At 41.0% G+C, this 22,553-nt stretch overlaps 1 protein-coding gene across 1 annotated transcript in view; it reads left to right on the top strand.

Annotated features, from left to right (window-relative positions):
* The window catches only part of Gucy2f (guanylate cyclase 2F, retinal), a 101,925-nt gene that overhangs the window by 63,332 nt on the left and 16,040 nt on the right, over positions 1-22,553 (top strand). Inside the window, exons 9-14 of the mRNA XM_052171171.1 lie at positions 718-874; positions 5,846-5,995; positions 8,980-9,128; positions 12,405-12,568; positions 13,342-13,534; positions 20,838-21,012. Coding sequence (XP_052027131.1) covers positions 718-874; positions 5,846-5,995; positions 8,980-9,128; positions 12,405-12,568; positions 13,342-13,534; positions 20,838-21,012 — 988 coding nt within the window. The remainder of the gene's footprint in view (positions 1-717; positions 875-5,845; positions 5,996-8,979; positions 9,129-12,404; positions 12,569-13,341; positions 13,535-20,837; positions 21,013-22,553) is intronic.

Here is a 22,553-nt window from a genome sequence, read left to right as displayed (position 1 = left end):
TGTAATCATTTTACCTTTCCTCCTTGTCTCCCAAGCCCTGAGTCTCCACCCTTTTGTCTATATGTGTTTTAGAGTATTGATATAGAAACTACCTGCCCTGTTCCCTCTCAACTTGGAGGTCAGATTTCCCTCACTTCTTATGTTTAACATGAAGATCTCTTTTACTTTTAACCACATTCTAGTTTTCTGCTTTGTGGACATAGGGAAGTAATCATTCCTAGAATCTTTTGTATTATGTAAAACCAGCTGCTTGCCTTCATTTTCTAAAAGGTATCGCAGTGTAGAAGTAGATGATGAGACTTTGCATGTCTGTATGGATGTGGGACTCTGCCCCTGGAAAAGACAAATGCCCACTAAGTTTCTACTTCTGCTGATAATGGATGAAAGATGCATTAGATCTGGTCAAGAAAATAGGAATCTCCCTGTCCCTGGCAATTACTTGCGAATGGATCCATTTTGTGCCTGAAATGTCAATAGATCTCCTAGTAGCATATAATTTTCAATAAACAAAAGCTATGATTCATAATCAAAGCCAAACATTTTAGAGCTAGAATGGACCTAAACATTTGTCAAAGGTTTACTTTTCCTACAAATAAGAGGGAAAAGCTTGAATTCTGGGTCATAATTGCCAATGCCATTAACAACCTCAGAAACTGGCTCTAAAAGCATCAAATAGTTAAATGAGTGCCTAAATAAGTTTTGTTGTATCATCTGCAGGGAATGAAATACTTACACCACAGAGAATTTATTCACGGGAGGCTAAAGTCTCGGAACTGTGTGGTAGACGGGCGTTTTGTATTGAAGGTGACAGATTATGGCTTTAATGACATTTTAGAAATGCTGAGACTCTCTGAAGAGCAACCTTCTGAAGAAGGTAAGCAATGAATTGTACCCTCGGATGTACACAAGGTAACTTCAAAGTTCAAATGAAACTATGCATAGAATTAAAGCCTTAGAGTGATTTCAACTCCTCACTTTTGTTGAAAAATCCAGCCTCATTTCCAAGCCAAGGGACTTGAATGAAGTCTGCATGCAGTAACCTCAGCCCAGTCTTTCCTTCCAAACAAAGCCATTGCAATAATGTTCAGTTCCTGCTGAGGCAGGATTAGGCTGTATTGTTTAGACACCCCAGCAGTCCCTGGAGAATCTTGCTGAATGCTAGGCACACAGTAGGCACTCAATAAATACTTGTCAGATTGAATGGAGAGTAATTTAGAAGCTGGACCCCCATGAAGTATATTCTCGAATGGGATGTCACTAGAGCATATCAGTACCCAGTCTTTCAGAGAGAAAGCAGGCCCCAGCAAATGAGTGCTAGATGGGTAGTGTGTATGGCTTCAGAGAGCGCGACAGACTTTAAGTAAGCAGACATGCTTGTGACATCCATTTTGTGGTTTTGTCTTCTGACTAGTGTACCAGTAGCAGCACTAAGGAATGTCTGGCGGACTCATAACTCACCAAAGCTAAAAGCAAAATCTGAGGTGTGGGAGAACAGATAATCCCCCAAAGACAGGAGGGTACAAAATGGTAGCCTTACAAATTTTAAAACTGCCAACTTCCCTACGTGGGAGAAAGGCAAGAATAATAAAAGACAGAGAGCCACATGCCCAGAGAGAAAGCCGGTCTTTGAGGGCAACATAGCTGCACTTCCTCAAATGCATGCAACATTAAACTGTAGGAATCCATTTAAGTCTCCTATTCACAGATGAGAGGGCAGAGGCTTCTGAGTTACTCAAACCATACAGCGACTTCACAGCAATTCAGGTCAGGTCTTCACCCAGTCAACAAACCCCAGTTTTCTTTCTTTGCCAATTCATGTTCTGGAGGAGTTGAAAATCTTGAAAACCATAGTGACAACTGTGATAGTTCCCCTCTCCCTCTTCCTCTTCCCCGACCCAGTTCCTGACATAGCCGTGTGGTAATTACTTGTCTAATTCTAGTTTGAATGCCTGGTTTGCCATTTGCCTTGCTTTACAATAGGGTGTTGGGATAAGAGCTGCAGAGATGACAGGTACTTAGTGTTCTATAAAAATTAGCCATCTAGAAAAGGTAAAATGTAATACTTTTCCAGAGTTCCATTTCACATTTATTTCACAGACTGGCCAAATTTTCAACCTTAGGGACATCTGGTCTTAACCTGAGGACAGGACATCTTTCATCTGTGGCTGTGCTGATGTCAGTGCCTGTGCCTCCCTTTATATGTGCGAGTGGGTGTGCACTGTCTATTGTCTCTGTATCTCGGTTTCTCATTCTTATTCTCCTTCACTCTCTAGACTGCAGCCTATTCTTCACATACTGTACCCAGAGGGAATTTTCTAGACTGCAAATCTGATTTTGTTATAGATGTCCCTCACTGAGTGGCTTTTTATTGCCTTTAGGGTAAAGTTCAAATTCCTTTACATGACATATGAGTCCTCTTTGGTATGGGCTTAATACCAATATCCTCTATCTCTCTGATCTAGCCCTGTGGCGCTCCTTCAGGTTGTTTATGTATGCCAAGCTCCCTTTGCCTTCCAGCCCTTTTACATTTGCTATGCTTTCTGTCTGGGATTCTCTCTCTACCTTGCTCATCAGCATAAGCATTTATGTGAGCATAGCTAAATTCTCCTCCTTTAGGACTCAGCTTAAGTACTGCTGTATCAAGTGGTTTCCCAAGACTTCTTATGCGCAGCTGAACTGTTCTCTTCAAGATCTTTAAGGTCAACAAAATTCATTGTGGATTTGTACTTTATTTGTAATACTTCATTCAGCTGTCTTTTCCCTATACCCAAACTATAATCTCGGTGGAGTTAAGAAGCAGGTTTGAGTTCACAGTTTCTGGTAGTATAAATATTTATTAAATTAGTAAATTAATGAGATGAAATAAAATGTTGGAACTGATCTCCTACCTTAAATGATGAGGCTTATAGTACCTTAAAATTGGTCAATCTTTGACGGTCATCTGGCACAGCTTGCACTTTGAGGTTTTGGGAGTAAAGAAAACTGATTAGTGGTCAAGCTGAGATTTAAAAACCAAGGTCTCTTGACTTCCAGTTCTGTATTTTTTTTAAGTGCTATATTATCATGGTTCTTCAAAATTGACTTTACCGATACAATAAGCTCAGAGATAGTAGTGGCTGCAGCTGATACAAAAGAAGCCCAAATAATTTCTAGTAGTCTTTCTGACACCCCATGTCTAATGGTAGCTAAGGACTGTTACTGGCTTCTGGAGTGGGCATGAGGAAAGGGGAATGGGTTGGAAGATGGCGATGAGTGTTCATTATTGTCCAGTTTCAACTGTATGACTGTAGCCCAGATACAAGCTCATTTTAGCCATTAACAACACAGGCGCTGGTGCTCTCTGAAAGTACTATTTGGTAATGATTGTGTTTAATCACCTAGCTTTTTACCAGCCAGTTTGTTTGTGTCTCTCCCTGATGCTTTTAAATGTGCAGGGAGAGTATGCCAGCAACAAGGACTGTAATTTGATTTTGCTTTCAAATAGCTACTCAGGCTCTCCTCCTTCAACCTCCTCTGCTTAAAATCTCACCTTTAGAAAAGGCATTCCTTTGACTAAAGGATCATTCGGTCACTTCTGCATTTTCGTGAATTTCAGTCGTTCTCGGGAGGGAGGCAGAAGAGGGAGCAAAACCACTGCCAGTGAGTGTACCGGACACATTCATAGGTGTTGGGTGGGACATTAGAAGTGTTTGTTACTTGAAAGCCAAAGTGACACGACAGGTACAGGAAGAAGACTGAGTCTAGAAGTTCTTATTCCAGCCTTTTCATCATGGTTGTCCAAAAATTAAGACTGCTTTTCTCTTCCCTGGATTTTTATTAGCAAGACAAATAATCTCATGTTTTCTATCCACCTTTTTGCTTCGCAGGAACTTGTCTTCTAGGCTCCCATCCTCATATCCCCACATTAAACAAGATGCAAAGTTAGCAGCGGCCGCCAGCCCTAAGCCTGGCCCTAGCTTCTGTCCTCTTTAGCAGGCATTCTCCAGCCTTCCCGGATTAATTTATCTAGCTCAGATGTTTGGTAGTTTATATCTGATAAAAATACCCATATTCAATTACTCTTCAACTCACAGAAATGGTGATTTTTATATAGTTCAACAACAACAACAACAACAACAACAACAACAACAACAACAGCAAAAACCCCAACTCCTCTTTTGGCTTTCCTCTTTATATTATCAAGGCATTTACTCTGACTCCATCCTTGGCGAATCCTCGGGAGGAGGTGCCTGATCTTGTCATTTTCATTTCTATTGTAACCCCAACTCCAGTATATGTGGTTCCTGGCTTTGCTGCCACAATGTGCCCCCACTCAGGTCCCTTGCACTAGGAAGCACAAGCTCTTAGTGCACTTCCTAGCTGACAGCCCTGACTCCAGCCCTCTCCTTGCATCCAGCTTCTGCAGGTTGCCACATTAATCTTCCGAAACAGAGTTTTCATCAAATCCCTCTTCAGCTCCAGCACCCCTACTGCCTTCTGTATTCACTCCAAATGCCTTCATTTCACTCTCAGGGCCTCTCACCCTCCGCCCCCATTCTCCCAGCCACCCTCCCTACTCCCACCTCATCAAGCCTTTCTCCCTTCTCATTATTCCTTCCCGGAGCCCTTCTCTTCAGCCCTTCACTAATCTGCTTACCACCGTCCACCACCACCACCCGCAATTTGCTCCTTTCTGCGTCTTGTTCTTCTGCACACACTGTTCTTGCTTCCTGCAAAGCTCTCACCTCTCAGCTCCAGAAGGTGCACCCTTGACCTTCTTAATGAGCAAGCACATTTGAGATTTAACTTTTCCAGGAAGCCTTCCTGGATTAATTTAGTTTGTTCAGATGGTTGTTAGTTTAAATCTAATGAAACTACCCATACTTAAGCATTCTTCAGTTCACAGAAATCGGTGCTTTTTATATAGCTCGACAACAACAACAAACCCAATTCCGCTTTTGATTTTCCCCTTTATATTATAAAAGTAGATTGCTTTATATGTTAAGATGCCTGTGAGGAAATGTTCCAATGCTAAAATCCACTCCTAAAATCTATGAAAGGGAAGATAATTTCTTTTCACCATGTATAGGGCCTGAAGTCAGCAGAACATAGCCATTATTCAAATTTGGTTTTTAATCTATTCATTTTCTTGTACGATACAATAGTTCTTATCACTAGCTCTCTTGTATTGATTGCAATAAGGGATGTATATGGTTTTCTTGTCCTCTGGTCTGTAAACTCTTCTTATGCAGAGTGAAGGTTTGATTGATACTTGGAATCATTTTTCTACATAGCACAGTGCCTGCTACATATTAGACACTCAATAAATATTTGCAGAAACAGGTAAGTAGCTGCTGTGCCATTTTGCTCTGCAAGGAACACAGGAAGCCTGGGGATGTTCTAGTCCTTTCAGAGAAGACCTGGAGAAAGCAAATTGTAAATCCCTGAGCCCTGACACAATCAAATTACCAGACACATATAGATCTTAGCGAGCAGCAAATCCATGGCAACCGGTCTGGCAGTGCCCTTGCCTTTTCATGGAAACCTGCCAACTGCTACTTGCAGGCTCAAGAGAGCGAGAAAGCAAGCACCAGATAGTGTCTCTACTTCTAGCGTCCTGACCCTCCCTACACCTTTATACTGTGTCTTGCTGTGTGATTGTGGTGGGTAGAGAAAGTAGTATGTTTTTCTCTCTTTGTGTGTAATCCCTTAGATTAATAGATTCAGACCCTGAGGGGCACCACCATGCTAGTCTGTCTAATAAAAATATAAAGCAGTTAATAAAACAGCACCCTTAGAGCCCTTTAGGGCATTGCAGATGTCAGTTAATCCTCCCCCCATTTATTAGACAATTCTTCCTTTGCAGAGCTGCTGTGGACGGCCCCTGAACTGTTAAGAGCCCCTGGGGGCGTCAGGTTAGGTTCATTTGCAGGAGATGTCTACAGCTTTGCCATCATCATGCAAGAAGTGATGGTCCGGGGTGCTCCTTTCTGCATGATGGATCTGCCTGCCAAAGGTAAGCAGGAAGTGAGAAAAGGGCACTAAGGACCCACTGTGTCCCATATCAGCAGGCCAACCAAACTGTTATGATTTGCTAGAAGACTGTTAACAGCTCGCTAGTCTGCAAAGAGTTAGTCTGTTTTGTGAATGTAGGGCTTGGAGCCAGACAGCTTTGGGCATGTGGAAGAAATTCCCTTACCCGGGAAGCTGGTCATTTTGCAAACATGGATATAAATCAGGGGCATTAGGACCTATATCATTTTTCTAGTCTGCACCATTCCTACCACACAGTACCTCTGCTCCTCTGAGTTAGTTCTTTCCAAGTACTTTGGTACTGATCATGATACTCTGTGATGTCAATCTTTTCCTGTAGCATGTCATAAACTTTTTCTGCCTGTCTCCCATTTAAATCTATGAATATTAGGTAAGATCTATCAATGGAGAACAAAATCATTGCATGAAAGTTTTAGCGGTAACAGGTTAGCTGCATATTCTCAAAGTGAGCTTACAAGATGCTTAGTAACTACAAATGGAAAAATACTAAGTTTATAAGGTGAAGCTCCTTGTGATAGCACCTTAACCAATTGATCAAGGTTACCATCACCTATAACAAGACATATGTATATCATGTACCCCTGATATGATGCACTAAGATAAGTCCCCTACCTTTCTGCTCTTTTGTACTAGGATAGATATATCACTTTTGTGGTGTTCTGTTCTTGACAAAAGCAACAACAACAAAAACAAAAACAAAAGCAAAGTACAACCTTAGTCTAATCACTAGAGAACTTCAGATAAATCCTAGTTGAAGAATTCGACAAAATAACGAACCTGGGCATGGTGGCACAATCCTGTAATCATAGTACTTGGGAGGGTGAGGTACAGGGATGGCAAGTTCCAGGCCAGTGTGGGCTATACAAATAAATAATTGGTCAGTCCTTATAAAGTGTATCTAAATCATGAAAGACAGGAAAAGAACACAGTTTGGAAGAGACTAAGACAAAGAACACAGTTTGGAAGAGACTAAGACACAACAATTGCTTACAGAAATAAAAGATCTGGAATTGGATTGTGGAACAGAAAAAAATACATTAGAGAGAACACTGATGAAATCCAAGGAAGGGCTGTAGTAATAGTATTATACAAATGCAAATGCCTTCAATGTTCTTTTGTGTTAACATTACAGTAAGCCCAGTGGGAAGTATGCAGGCAATCACTGAGGTATGATAACTACTCTGGGGGCCTAAATTTACTTTAAAGAGTAAATGGTTTTTCAAATGTAGGAAATGTTACTAAGTTATATAGGTGTCTTTTGCCGCAGTTAGCATTCCATATCACACCTTTGTTTAAAGCCCTTCAACTTTTCTTCACTTCTCTTGTCACTTCTAGTATTCTACTTAATGCCTTGAGAGTACATGGTCCCCTCACCACTGTGCTCTTTCCTAGGCCATTTATAATACCTAGAATTCCCTCATTTCCTCTCCAACTGGCTCCATCCAACTCCTGCTATCAACTCTAGAAATTCTCCTTTGACTTGATCAGCATGTGTTAGGTATCCCCATCTGTCATTATCTGTAGCTATTTGTTCCAGCAAAAGCATCAGTAATAGTTTTCTTTGCTTATTTCCTTGGACCATGAAATCCTCAAGGAAATGTGCTATACTGGGCCTTAGCAGAGAACTGACCCAGTCAACTGCATGTGTCCTGACAAAAAGTAGACTTTCTGGAAAAGTCTGTTTTCAAGAAGTTCACTGCTACAGAATCTATGGCACTGAAAGCCCTATTCCAGGATGGTCTGAGTTAAAGGAACCACAGCTCTGCTGTACAAGGGGCTGAGAAATGAGAAGCAAGAGCGAACTCCTTCCATCATGTGCTAGGATATGCAGCAGCACTACTGAAGTGGTATAGCCAATGCAGAGGTAGACAGAGCAGTCAAAGTTTGGTTGTCAATGCAGAAGTTAAAAGTTGGGGGCAATGGTGAAGAGAAGACCTGGGATGAACGGTAGTTCTGAATAGAGGCCACAATAAAGAGCTTGGATTTTATTCTGTTGGCAATAGACATCAAGAAGGGATTTGAATAAGAAAGTAACATGGCCAGATACATACTTCTAGAATGATTTGGAGAAGTACAGAATGTCTCCATCTGATGAAACAGACAACGTAGTTTGAGGCCCAGTATGAGTTGATAGGAACATTGGGAACTAATGATTTTCTTCTATTGATACAGAGTTTTCTGCTTTTGTAAAAAACAAAAACAAAACAGTTCCATTTGTATAAATTAAGCTTTTGGCTAATAAAGACTTAGTCTATACAGGGTTCTAGGTTCTTGCAGTTGAGGCCCGAGGCATTTGAAAGCAGGGCAATGGAATAGAGATTGCTTGAATTCTGACCTAAACTCTGTCACTACCCATGTGACTTTTGGCAAGTTCCATACTGGGTGTGTTCCAGTTTTACGATCTACAGGAACAATCTGAGTATGTCCCTCATCTATTTGTGCTGTGCATCCAATAAAACAGCACATGCGAAGTGCACATTCCATAGCTTGGCATATGATAAGTGGTATTTATTGATCAATGGCCATGATTGTTCACTCTTATTCTTAATTCCCTTTATTTAGTGATTATCCAGGACTCAATGCCTGTGCATATATCCTTGGCTGGAGATATCCTTGCAGAGAAGGCTCAATGTCTTTGTTCTGGTAATTGTGAGGCTTAGGTGACTTGGGGATATTGAAGCTGCAATATTGGAATTGGCCTCAGATAAGCCACATCTATAACTCAGCAGAAGCAGGATAACATGGTAACTCAATTATACTAAGATTCCAATTGACCAGTTTTTCACTCCTTTCTCAAGAGTGTGACACAGGTTTTTTGGAGATGTAGTCAATATTAAAGCTACCTAAAGAGCAATCCAAGAGAGGGCTTCTTCATATTTTCCCTTGACAAATCCCTTTCTTGGCTGAAATTCACAATTCACACTTTTCTCTTTTGTGCCTTGACAGAAATCATAGACAGACTTAAAATGCCTCCCCCTGTGTATAGACCAGTGGTTTCTCCTGAATATGCCCCTCCAGAGTGTCTCCAGCTGATGAAGCAGTGCTGGGCTGAGGCCTCAGAACAGCGACCAACTTTTGATGAAATATTTAACCAGGTAAATCTATAAGCATAATCACTGTTCAGTATTTAGCCTCTCTGAGACTATACTCACTGGGTCCTTATATTGGGGAAGGGGATTCCTTCCACAAGGGGAAAAGGACAGTACACTCCCAAAAGCAGCTCAGGACTGGCTTTGAGGTCCTTAATCCTGAAACACCACCAGTACATCCTCTACAAGCCCAACGTTTAACTCTGGTGCTCTTCTGTGCCTGCCTGACTTTTCTGAGTCATCCAAAATCTGCTGTGATGGGCCTGTCAATGCCACAATCAAAGCACCAGTCATTTGGAAGCATTAGCAGCGGAACTGTTGCCATGGGTATCATGGGCACATGTGGAACCCACATACCTATGTTTCTTTTTTTTTTAATGATATTCTTTTTTTTAGATTTATTTATTATTATATGTGAGTACACTGTAGCTGTCTTCAGACACCCCAGAAGAGGGTATCGGATCTATTTACGGATGGTTGTGAGCCACCATGTGGTTGCTGGGATTTGAACTCAGGACCTTCAGAAGAACAGTCAGTGCTCTTAACTGCTGAGCCATCTCTCCAGTCCCATACCTATGTTTCTATAAACGTTTCTACATAACTCTGGTGTGGACACTGTTTTAAATCTAAATTTTAGATGATGCCAACTTGTTTTTGTAGGTTCAGAAAAAAAGCAGATTTCTTAGGTTCTCTGAGGGCTGCTGAAGAGAATGGGAACATGAAAAGTGATAACCCCTCTCCTTCAGATAATGCATTTCTAAAGAGTCTGAGCTAGGAAGAGGGTGGAAGAAAAGACAAAGTTCCTCTGTTAATGCATGCAGTTTAAACTCTGTTCACTTATCCACTACAGAAATTGTGGGTGTTCCCCATGAGTGCTATGTCAGCTCTGGAAGCCTGGCTGGAGTCCAGCACTGAGCTGCCTTATGACTGGCAGGTATCTGAGGCGGAAAAGAGAAAGACTTTGACTGAAAGCCTCAAAGGGTCCTGCTTTTGAAGTCATCCGTGTCCTCCAGCTAACAATACCTCCATTAGTCTGGCTGGAGTTCTTAAGGACACTCGAACAGGTGTTCAATGGTATGGAAAGAGCAAAGGACCATAAAGGTCACATTTCTCAAAACTTATCATGAGGCAGGAGGAAAAGCCATTTGTCCTTGTGGTGATGCTGAAGATGTTATTTCAGAAGGCAGCAGAGAAGTTGCTGATAGACAGGAGGAGTGCCCATCATGGGACTTTCAAATCAAACATTACTGGGGCTCCCTTCACTAAAATGCTTTACTGAAAGTTTATTCTGCCGGATGACGAGAGTAACTTCCTCTCTTATTGCATCTAATAATATACCTTAAATGCACAGAGATGAATGAATTTCTCTAAGTGAGGCTGTAGGGGGAGCTCAGGGGATGCAAACTGGTTGATGAATCTTGGTAGACTTACACTTGGGCACAGAGTTCAGAAGCGGCCTCCTACTGTCCACTTTGGGACAAGGAGTTCTATGCAGAAGATTTGTGGCCATGTGGTATGAAATTTGTTGGGCAGATCCTTTAACCTCTACTCAATAAAGCCACTACTAATCTTTACTGGTTGTGAGCATGGTGACAAAAGGACCACAGACGAAGCTACCCATTCACGAGTCAAATGCTAATGTTAATATGATCCTCATAAATTCTCAAGGTCCCAAGAGGGTATATTGGACATTCACACCAAGCAGCTACCTCTTAGGAATCAGGGAACAACACAGGCCTAAGCTAGCTGAATGTCTACATGACCCTGACTGATATGAAACACAAGTACTAAATGGAAACATTTAGTGTAAAATCCCATGATAAGAAGTAGAGGAACATCTTCCTATGTTATATTTTGAACACTCTAAGTAGTCAAGACCCTCTTTGACAACATTGTATCATTTGAGGATAAAGGTGATTTCATGGGTTGAAAACTTGAATGATTGCTGCCATCTACAATAGCGTCCGGGTTTGGTGACTGTATATGGGATGGATCCCCAGGTGGGGCAGTCCCTGAATGGCTTTTCCTTCAGTCTCTGCTCCACACTTTGTCTCCATATTTCCTCCTGTGAGTATTTTGTTCACCCTTCTAAGAAGCATTGAAGTATCCACACTTTGGTCTTCCTTCTTCTTGGGCTTTATGTAGTCTGTGAATTGTATCTTGGATATTCTGAGCTTCTGGGCTAATATCTACTTATCAGTGAGTACATACCATGTGTGTTCTTTTGTGGTTGGGTTACCTCACTCAGGATGATATTTTCTAGTTCCATCCATTTGCCTAAGAATTTTATGAAGTCATTGTTTTTAATAGCTGAGTAAATAAATGTACCCCATTTTCTGCATCCATTCCTCTCTTGAGGGACATCTGTGTTGTTTCCAACTTAATATGGCTTTCTCCTAAGAGGCTCTGCCAGAGCTTGACAAGTAGAGAGGCAGATGCTCTCAGCCAACCATTTAATTGAGCACTAGGTCCCTGATGGAGGAGTTGGAGAAGGAGCTGAAGGAGCTGAGGGGGTTTACAGCCCCACTGGGGGAGCAACAGTGTCAACAGGTCAGAAGGCCAGACCCCCCCCCGCCCCCCGAGCTTCCCGGGGACTGGATTACCAACCAAAGTGTACACATGAAGGGATCCATGGCTCTGCCTGCATGTAGCAGAGGGTGGTCTTGTTGGAATCAGTGGGAGGAGCAGCCCTTGGGCCTGAGAGGGTTTGATGCCCCAGTGTAGTGGAATGCCAGGGCAGGTAGACAGGAGTGGGTGGGTGGGTAGGAGAGCACCCTCAGAGAGGTAGGGAGAGGATGGATGGGATGGGAGTTCTGAAGGGGAGACATAGAAAGGGAAAAACATTTGAAAAGTAAATAAAGAAAATACCCATTTTTTTAAAAAAAAGAAAAAAGAAAAATTGCTTGATAAAACATCAGTTCTTGCCTTCTTTCTCCCTCTTATGTTACCCACAATTGACGTAGGGTCTAAACCAGATCTTGTTTTCTTGAAAGTGGCTACGATTGTAATAGCATTTCAGAACTGAAGGAGTTTACTCTGAACCCTTGCACTCAGACTTGAAAGAACCAGAAAAATTGGGGGGAACTGCTTTGGGGCCAGGGGTGGAAAGTGATCTATGAATGTACCAGGGTGACACTAAGACTGGATGTTGACCTCTCCTATTTATATCTGGGTTCATGTCTCCTGGTGTGACACTTCAGAGGAAAAAGATGGTTGTTCCACCATTACTGAGTTTGAACCCCCAAGCACTCATAGGCTCTTTTTTTTCTCTTTTACTTTCAGTTTAAAATTTTCAATAAAGGGAAAAAGACTAATATTATCGATTCTATGCTCCGGATGTTGGAGCAGTATTCTAGCAACTTGGAAGATTTGATCCGGGAACGGACTGAAGAACTGGAAATTGAAAAACAGAAAACGGAAAAGCTTCTAACGCAGATGCTGCCACTGTATGTGTGAATGCCTGAGGGGTGTGAATGCTTGTCACAGTGTGCACCATTTTAAAAAAGAAGAAAAAGTTACTCACCAACTAACTGCTCCCTCCCCATGTCCATCACCCTCTCTGTTCGCAGTGGTTCTGAATCACACCTTCAAATCAAAGTAGAATTGGAAAGCAAGGAAGCAGAGCATGCATCCTAATTCCCTTCTTCCTGTGGAACATGATGGTCATTTTAACTTTGGCATCGGACATGATTTTTCTATATGTCACTTCGTGACAGAGCCAAGAAGGTGGCCAATTTGAACAACAAAACAGGCAGCTTTATGAGTTCTTATAGGAAAGAAGCAGGCCTGTTGTTTCCAGGGGACTTTCTCCCTTATCTATGGCTTGAATTTCCATTTCCTCCCCTAGTAGCATGCTCTTTAATAAGATAATTGTTGAACTAGCCTCATGGAAAACTTACCACCTGGGAACATTTCCCAAAGAAAGAGGGTAAAGTAGAAGCCCCAGAAGCCTGAAGAAATTCTATGGGGACAGAGACCAGATCTTTCTTTTCTAGTACCTGTTTTAGCAGTACCCGTCTCAGCACCCAAAGCATATGTGTGTATGTGTGTGTGTGTGTGTGTGTGTGTGTGTGTGTATTTGTTGAATAAGTGAGCTCTTTAATGCTCTATCCAGATGAAACTCTCATTCTCTGACAGTGATTTTTAGAGAATTTGTCTTTACTGTGTAGCACATAAGGAGGCTAATCTCTTCTTAGGAATAGCTATTTCTCCTTTTCAGATCAGTTGCTGAATCCCTCAAAAAGGGCTGTACAGTTGAACCTGAGGGATTTGACTTGGTCACCTTGTACTTCAGTGATATTGTGGGCTTCACCACCATCTCAGCCATGAGTGAGCCCATTGAAGTGGTGGACCTTCTGAATGACCTGTACACACTCTTTGATGCCATCATTGGCAGTCATGATGTCTATAAGGTATGTTAATTAGCAAAATAATGCTTTCTAGCATGAAACTTTTTACATGGGATTTATCTATGTGCATCCCAAAATTGAAGGATGTGGTTTGATAGAATGTTGTCTTTTAGGAAAGTTTTCTCTTGAGATGTTTTCTACAATTATGACTAAGAAGAGGTTAAGATGGGGAGACTTCTTGCAGTTCATTGGATGAATCTGAATAACATAGCAAGTATTGTGCTGGTTAATAAAAACAATATAGAAATATTGGCAATTTGCTCATAGTTGATGGCTGCTACAGAGTATATCTTGGTAAAATTGGTATTGATATGATACATGTTATGAAAAATTTTATCTTCTCCTTAGGTACTGTTTTTAGGAAAAAAGGAACATAGCATTATACCAGAGTACAAATGTGATTTTGGGAATTGATACAGGGTAAACCAAAGTATACCTAGTGATATGAAGTTTGAGGAAATATCTATTCACTATATCCCTTCCCTCCAACCCAGTTATACTCTATTTTTAAAAATAACCAAAGGTTGCAAAATATGAGGAGATGACAAATGACTCCTTTCATCTTTTTTGGTACTGTGATTCTTTACTGTTATTCTTTGTACATGGTGTATTTATTGTTTCTAGGTTTAAAATGACTAAAAATATCATAGTTCTGCAGAGACATTTCCATGTTGTTAAAAACATGGATACTCATCATATTGGAAGAAGAAGATGCCTCAGGTATCCCAAACTTTAGATAACTCTTATGTCCCAGGAACCATGGAAAAGCTTCATTTATTGGATCCTTCACAGCAGTCTCAGATGGTCTAGCTCTCAGATCACATTGGGCAGTATATCTATCTCAGATTAGACAGGTAGAGACCCTTATGGCTAAACTATGCAATCTGAATAGGGTTCAGATATAGGCACCATACCTGTCAATCAGCAGGAGCTGCAAACTAATCAAGAGATGCACATGGAAATCACTGTGGAGGAAAAAATCTATGGAATCAGGCTACCTGTCTTAACTTGTTGAACTCAAGAATCCTGAAGAGAAAAACAAATCACTGAAAGCTAATTCAGTTGAAACTAAAATCAAAGATGATTCAGCATGGGCAGTAACACAGCCACTAGTTTAATCAATCCAGCTGATTCTGCTCAGGCAATCATTAGGGGTCCTGGGGATGAAGCCATTAGCTATTTTGGTACTTCTTGGCTGCAATGCAGAGTTAGCCGGCTGTTTTTAAGATGGAACAGGGCTGTCTGAATCCAAAAATGGAATCTAAATTTTCAGACTTGTTTATTAAAAACAACACAGGGCAAAGGAAATAAAAATTGAACCATCAGTGAGTCACCATATCCGTGTGTTTTTTCATTTTCCTTTCCTGGAAAATTGGAATCACCTCCCCTGGAACTTGATAATCTAAAATGGATGTGAGAAGTCTACTGCAGAAGTATGTGATTTGTTTGTGCATTCGTTCCTTCAACTGCCCCATTTCAACCAGAACCTTTTCTATGACTTTGCTTTCCTTGAACAAAATGGATGTGTCCTATAATTCCTCATGGACATCTATACACTAATGCTCATTTGGGCCAGATTTTGTGTTCTTTTAATGTTCTCAGACCGTTAGGTTCTCTGGGGTGACAACTCATCAAAGCTAAATGGTCAACTACTGATAATAGTCAGCCACAAACATATCATACCCACATAGCATTTGCATTGTACCCGTTCTTTCTTTTGTTAAGTCTGTCCTGTCTATTTGACAGCAGGAATCTTCCCTTCAAATCATACCAGAGCTGGGAGATTGAAAGCACACTGAAGTAAAAGTCCTATAGGACAAATGCCCCAAATTATTAGTTATCTAGAAAGTCATTATGTGAGCTCTGTTGCTGAATCTAAAATTTCATTTTCTGGAAATGAATAATAATCATAGTCCCAAGAGTAGCACTTCAAGACATACTTTTTGTTGGTATTGATGTTGGTGATGGTGATGATGATTGTAGTGGTGGTGATTGATTGCACTTAATATGTTATCTTCTCCTGACCAGTTTTAAGTGCTTTGATGTACATTACATTATTTACTTCTAAAAATCCTATGAGGTAGGCATTGACATTATTTTATTTTAAAGATGGGTACACTAGATGGAGCAAAGATGAAATAAGTGACTTGTCCCATGATCATAAATGGTGAATTTGAGATTCTACCCAGGGCAGTATGTCTCCAGAATTTTATTGATTTTTAGCTGTAATGAAACTCATAGCAAACCAGTCTGATTGGCAAAAATCACAGAAGTCCTTTCAGTTTTATTTGAATTTATTGAAAAGCTTCTAAATATGAGCTATATAGAGGAGTAAGCACACTCGACAAGGAAGATGAGGAGCAGGGAACTGTTTCCAGCAGAATAGTCAAAGGCCAGAATTATTGTGTATCTTATTTAGGGTTTCATTGCTATGAAAAGACACCATGACCCTAGCAACTCTTATAAAAGACAACATTTCATTGGGACTGACTTACAGTTTCAGAGTTTCAATTCATCATCATCATGGTAGGAAACATGGCAGCCTCTAGGTAGACACGGTGCTGGAGCTGAGCATTCTACATCTTCATCCAAAGGAAGCCAGGAGCAGACTGCCTTCTGCAGGTAGCCAAGAGTAACCTCTCTTCCTCATGAGGCAGACTGTGAGTGCTAGGAGACCTCAAAACCTTCTGCAGGCAGCCAAGAACAGGCACCCTCTCTTCCTCATGAGGCAGACTGTGAGTTCTTGGAGACCTCAAAGCCCACCTCCATAGTGACACACTTCCTCTAACAAGACCACGCCTATTCCAACAAAGCCACACCTCCTAATAATGTCACTTCCCATGAGCCAAACATATTGAAGCCTCTACATTGTCCCTCAAGGATAGCAGTAGGAGAGGAGGTGATTGGTGGGAAAAGACTCAGTTCTCGTAAAATGCTTGTGAAACTGACTGTCATATTAGCATGGCTAATTAGCAGGCCCAGACTCTTCTTGGCCTTCCTTTTCCTTCCCTATACTTCCCACCAAGGCTGCCCATTTACCTAAAATTAGCTGCAAAAAGGCTTTCTCTATGGTAGTATCTTGGATATATTTTTTCTGAATAATTTGCCAGGGGCATCTTAGGGGCAGTGCCACTTTCCCTTCATACAGGAATTTGTTGAACTTGATATTTTCCTAGAGTCATTCAATAGCCTTTGAAGTAGCTACATTTACATCAGGATCCCTGGTTGTGAGGACTATGCATCAGTAATTTATTAGAGCTCCTTAAATGATTCTCATGTACGGTAGGCCAATGAATTGTTGACAAACCCACCCTGCCTCCCTCACTTTTCATATGTGGCTTCAATCACACTCATGAAACCCCATGGGGGGAAAAGTAACATGAAGAGGTTGCCTCCTTGTTAATCCTACTTTTTTTTACTAGATATTTTCTTTGTTTCCATTTCAAATGTTATCCCCTTTCCTGGTTTCCCCTCTGAAAACACCCTATCCCATCCCTCCCTTTCCCCTGCTCACCAACTCACCCACTCCTGCTTCCTTGTCTTGTCATTCCCCTATACTGGGACATCAAGCTTTCTCAGGGCCAAGGGCCTCTCCTCCCTTTGATGTCCAATAAGGCCATCCTCTGCTACATATTCAGCTGGAGCCATGGGTCCCTCCATGTGTACTCATTGGTTGGTGGTTTAGTCCCTGGGAGTTCTGGGACTACTGGGTGACTCATATTGTTGTTCCTCCTATAGGGCTGCAAACCCCTTCAGCTCCTTTTGCTAGATCCTCCATTGGGGACCTTGTGCTCAGTCCAATGGTTGGCTGGGAACATCCACCTCTCTATTTGTCAGGTACTGGCAGAGCCTCTCAGGAGACAGTTGTATCAGGCTCCTGTCAGCAAGCACTTGTTGGCATCCACATTAGTGTCTGGGTTTGGTGTCTGTATATGGGATGGATCGTCAAGTGGGGCAGTCTCTGGATGGCATTTCCTTTAGTCTCTGCTCCACACTTTCTCTATGTATCTTTTCCCATGGATGTTTTGTTCCCCCTTTTAAGGACCAAAGGATCCATACTTTGGTCTTCCTTCTTGAGTTTCAATTGGTCTGTGAATTTTATCTTTGGTATTCCAAGCTTCTGGGCTAATATCCACTTATCAGCGAGTGCATACCATGTGTGTGTTGTTTTGTGATTGGCTTACCTCACTGAGGATTATATTTTCTAGTCTCACCCATTTGCCTAAGAATTTCACAAATTCATTGCTTTTAATAACTGAGTAGTGTTCCACTGTGTAAATGTACCACAGTTTCCATATCAATTCCGCTGTTGAGGGACATCTGGGTTCTTTTCAGCTTCTGGCTATTATAAATATGGCTGCTATGAACATAGTGGAACATGTGTCCTTATTACATATTGGAGCATCTTCTGGATATATGCCCAGGAGTGGCATAGCTGTGTGCTCAGGTATGACTATGTCCAATTTTCTGAGGAACTGCCAAACTGATTTCCAGAGTGGTTGCACCATCTTGCAATCCCACCAGCAGTGGAGGAGTGTTCCTTTTTCTCTACATCCTTGCCAGCACCTGCTGTCAACTGAGTTTTTGATCTTAGCCATTCTGACTGATGAATTATGTGAAATCTCAGGGATGTTTTGATTTACATTTCCTTGATGACTAAGGATGTTGAACATTTCTTTAGGTGCTTCTCAGCTATTCATTATTCCTCAGTTGAGAATTCCTTATTTAGCTGTGTACAACATTTTTTAATAGGGTTATTTGGCTCTCTGGAGTCTAACTTCTTGAGTTCTTTGTATGTATTGGATATTAGCCCTCTGTCGGATGTAGGGTTGGTAAAGATCTTTTCCTAATCTGTTGATTGCCATTTTTGTCCTACTGACAGTGTCTTTTGCCTTGCAGAAACTTTGCAGTTTTGTGAGGTCCCGTTTGTCAATTTTTTTATTTGTTTTTTTCTTTTGTCTTTATTTCTTTATTTTTTTATTTTTTTACTCGATATATTTTTTATTTACATTTCAAATGATTTCCCCTTTTCTGCCCCCCACTCCCCGAAAGTCCCATAAGCCCTTTTCCCTCCTCCTGTTCTCCCACCCACCCCTTCCCAGTTCCCTGTTCTGGTTTTGCCCTGTACTGCTACACTGAGTCTTTCCAGAACCAGGCCACTCCTCCGTTCTTTTTGTACCTCATTTGATGTATGGATTATGTTCTGGGTATTCCAAATTTCTAGCCTAATATCCACTTATTAGTGAGTGCATACCATGATTCATCTTTTGAGTCTGGGTTACCTCACTTAGTGTGATGTTCTCCAGCTCCATCCATTTGCCTAAGAATTTCATGAATTCATTGTTTCTAATGGCTGAATAGTACTACATTGTGTATATATACCACATTCTTTTGCATCCATTATTCCGTTGAGGGATACCTGGACTCTTTCCAGGTCTTGGCTATTATAAATAGGGCTGCTATGAACATAGTGGAGCACGTATCCTTATTGCCTGTTGGGGAATCATCTGGGTATATGCCCAGGAGTGGTATAGCAGGATCCTCTGGAAGTGACATGCCCAGTTTTTTAAGGAACCTCCAAACTGATTTCCAGAGTTGTTGTACCAATTTGCAACCCCACCAGCAGTGGAGGAGTGTTCCTCTTTCTCCACATCCTTGCCAACACCTGCTGTCTCCTGAATTTTTAATCTTAGCCATTCTGACTGGTGTAAGGTGAAATCTCAGGGTTTTGATTTGCATTTCCCTAATGACTAATGAAATTGAGCATTTTTTAAAGATGCTTCTCAGCCATCTGAAGTTCTTCAGGTGAAAATTCTTTGCTTAGCTCTGTACCCATTTTTTTAATAGGGTTATTTGGCTTTCTGGGGTCTAACTTCTTGAGTTCTTTGTATATATTGGATATTAGCCCTCTATCTGATGTAGGGTTGGTGAAGATCTTTTCCCAATTTGTTGGTTGCCGATTTGTCCTTTTGATGGTGTCCTTTGCCTTACAGAAACGTTGTAATTTTATGAGGTCCCATTTGTCTATTCTTGATCTTAGAGCATACGCTATTGGTGTTCTGTTCAGGAACTTTCACCCTGTACCGATGTCCTCAAGGGTCTTCCCCAGCTTCTTTTCTATTAGCTTCAGAGTGTCTGGCTTTATGTGGAGGTCCTTGATCCAATTTGGAGTTGAGCTTAGTACAAGGAGATAAGGATCGATCAATTTGCAGTCTTCTGCATGCTGCCCTCCAGTTGAACCAGCACCATTTGTTGAAAAGGCCATCTTTTTTCCACTGGATGTTTTCAGCTCCGTTGTCGAGGATCAAGTGGCCATAGATGTGTGGGTTCATTTCTGGATCTTCATGGATTTGGTTTTTTCGAGACAGGGTTTCTCTGTATAGCTCTGGCTGTGCTGGAATTCACTCTGTACACCAGGCTGGCCTCCAATTCAGAAATTCGCCTGCCTCTGCCTCCCAGAGTGCTGGGATTACAGGCGTGTGCCACCACTGCCCGGCTTCATTTGTCAATTCTTGACTTTAGAGAATAAGCTATTGACATTCTGTTCAGGAAATTTTCCCCCGTGTCCATGTGCTCAAGGGTCTCCTCCAGTTTCTTTTCTATTAGTTTCAGTGTGTCTGGTTTTATGTGGAGGTCCTTGATCCACTTGGACTTGAGCTTAGTACAAGGAGATACGAATGGTTCGATTTGCATTCTTCTGTATGCTGACCTCCAGTTGAACCAGCACCATTTGTTGAAAAGACTATCTTTTTTCCACTGGATGGTTGTAGCTCCTTTGTCAAAGATCAAGTGACCATAGGTGTGTGGGTTCATTTCTGGGTCTTCATCCTATTCCATTGATCTAACTGCCTGTCACTGTACCAAAAACATGCAGTTTGTAATACTATTGCTCTGTAGTATTGCTTGAGGTTGGGGATACTGATTCCTCCAGAAGTTCTTTTACTGTTGAGAATAGTTTTAGCAATCCTGGAATAGTTTTAGCTTTTTGTTATTCCAGATGAATTTGAGATTTGCTCTTTCTAACTCTATGAAGAATTGAGTTGGTATTTTGATGGGGATTGCATTGAATATGTAGATTGCTTTTGGCAAGATGGACCATTTTTACTATATTAATCCTGCCAATCTACAAGTATGTAATATCTTCTGGGGTCTTCTTCAGTTTCTTTCTTCAGAGACTTGAAGTTCCTGTCATACAGATCTTTCACTTGTTTTGGTTAGAGTCACACTGAGATACTTTATATTGTTTGTGACAGTTGTGAGGGTGTTGTTTCCCTAATTTGTTAATCCTACTTTTTATATTTCCCAGGTAGAGACCATTGGTGATGCCTACATGGTGGCGTCAGGCCTTCCAAAGAGGAATGGCAGTAGACATGCAGCTGAGATTGCAAACATGTCCCTGGATATCCTGAGCTCTGTTGGTACCTTTAAGATGCGACACATGCCAGAGGTGCCAGTCCGAATTCGAATAGGCCTGCATTCAGGTAAGAGAAGCTAGTGAAAGCAAGAGAAACCATTTCTATGTGCCTCAAGCAAGGCTTAGAAGAGGAGGAAGAAATATGTAGATGTCCTCTGATAGTAGACAGCTGGACTGTCTTGCTGTCCATAAATGCTTCATTTTTTTCTGTCTAATCAGATTTTCTTCTTTCCTCTCCCTGTACCACTTCACTGGGCACCACAGATGATGCATCCTAACCTCATTCTGTATCACCATTTCTTTGTTTAACTGTGGTACAAGATCTCCAAGTATTTGTGGCGTTTAAGATAATGTAATCAATTAATCAGAAGCCTTTTTCTCCTGTACTCATCCCCTCTTGAATAAATACATTCAAGCCCCTCCTCCATCTTCTTTATTTAATTACTATACACCTGCTGGTGACTATAGACACTTTCTTTATTTCATAAACATATTTTTAGAACTTAAAATATAATTGCACCACTTCAAAAAAAAAACACTACAATTCTAGGGCAATTTTTCCCAATGTGTGTCAGTCTTTCTGATGACATTTCCACAGTACTGTTTCATTTGGTCCTTAGAGTCAACAAATCTAAAACAGAACTATTTTCTTTCCATATCAGTGTCCTCTCCTGTGTTTTATATTTCATTGAGTATTACTTCCAATGATCTAATTATCATCTCAGAAGTCATTCTTGATTCCTTCCTCCCTCTCACCTTCAATATTGAACCATCTACTAGTTATTTTATTTTATCTTGTTTTAGTTCATTTTATTGTGTATGTGTTTGTGCCACAGTGCTTGTGTCAAGGTCAGAGGACTATTTACAACACTTAGTTCCGTCCTTCTCTCCTGTCAGGTTGTCAGTCTTGGTGGCAAGCGTCTTTACCATTGGAACCATCTTGCCAGCCCCCAATTAGTAAATTTTTAAACCTTTTGTCCTTTTAAACATTTCTGAAGACTGTTTTGTGTTACCAAAGTCTCCTCATGTCTAGGCTACCAGCATCTCCTACCTAGATTGATCATTATACTAGCATCATTTTGCTTCCACACTTGCCTCTATTTATCATTTCCATAGCAATCAGCATAATCCATGTAGTCTTGCTTGTATTTCCATTAAACGTTAAGGTTTTTGGCAACCATATCTTATTCATGATTTGCATTGAAAGTTTAGCATATAACAGCTGATCATTCTTTTTCATAAAAAAATAAAAACAAAAAACCAATACCCCCTTTGTTTGGTAACCTAATTATTTGAAATATAACATATTTAAATTGTCAAACTCTCTTTTCCAACAAATGAAAACAAACTTAGAGTCCCATGCCAACTTAGTCATGGTAATCAATCAGAGTGCCAACAAGTCTGTTGGCTCTCTTTCATAATGTCTGTGTTTTAGGTCCCCACTTTGGCCGCCTATGTTACCCTATCACCTTCTTTCCAAAGCCTTTTGTTTGATTTCATGACAGCAGATGCCTAAAAGCTTTTCTATAATGTTATCCATCCCTTCAATGCATGAAATACACTGACTCAAGAGGAAAAAGACAAAGATATTCTTCATATAACCATTGC

Source organism: Apodemus sylvaticus, chromosome X, assembly GCF_947179515.1.
Source record: "Apodemus sylvaticus chromosome X, mApoSyl1.1, whole genome shotgun sequence".
Classification (NCBI taxonomy): Eukaryota; Metazoa; Chordata; class Mammalia; order Rodentia; family Muridae; genus Apodemus; species Apodemus sylvaticus.
The sequence above is the reverse complement of the archived record's forward strand: the minus strand, read 5'-3'. Positions and strand labels throughout refer to the sequence as shown.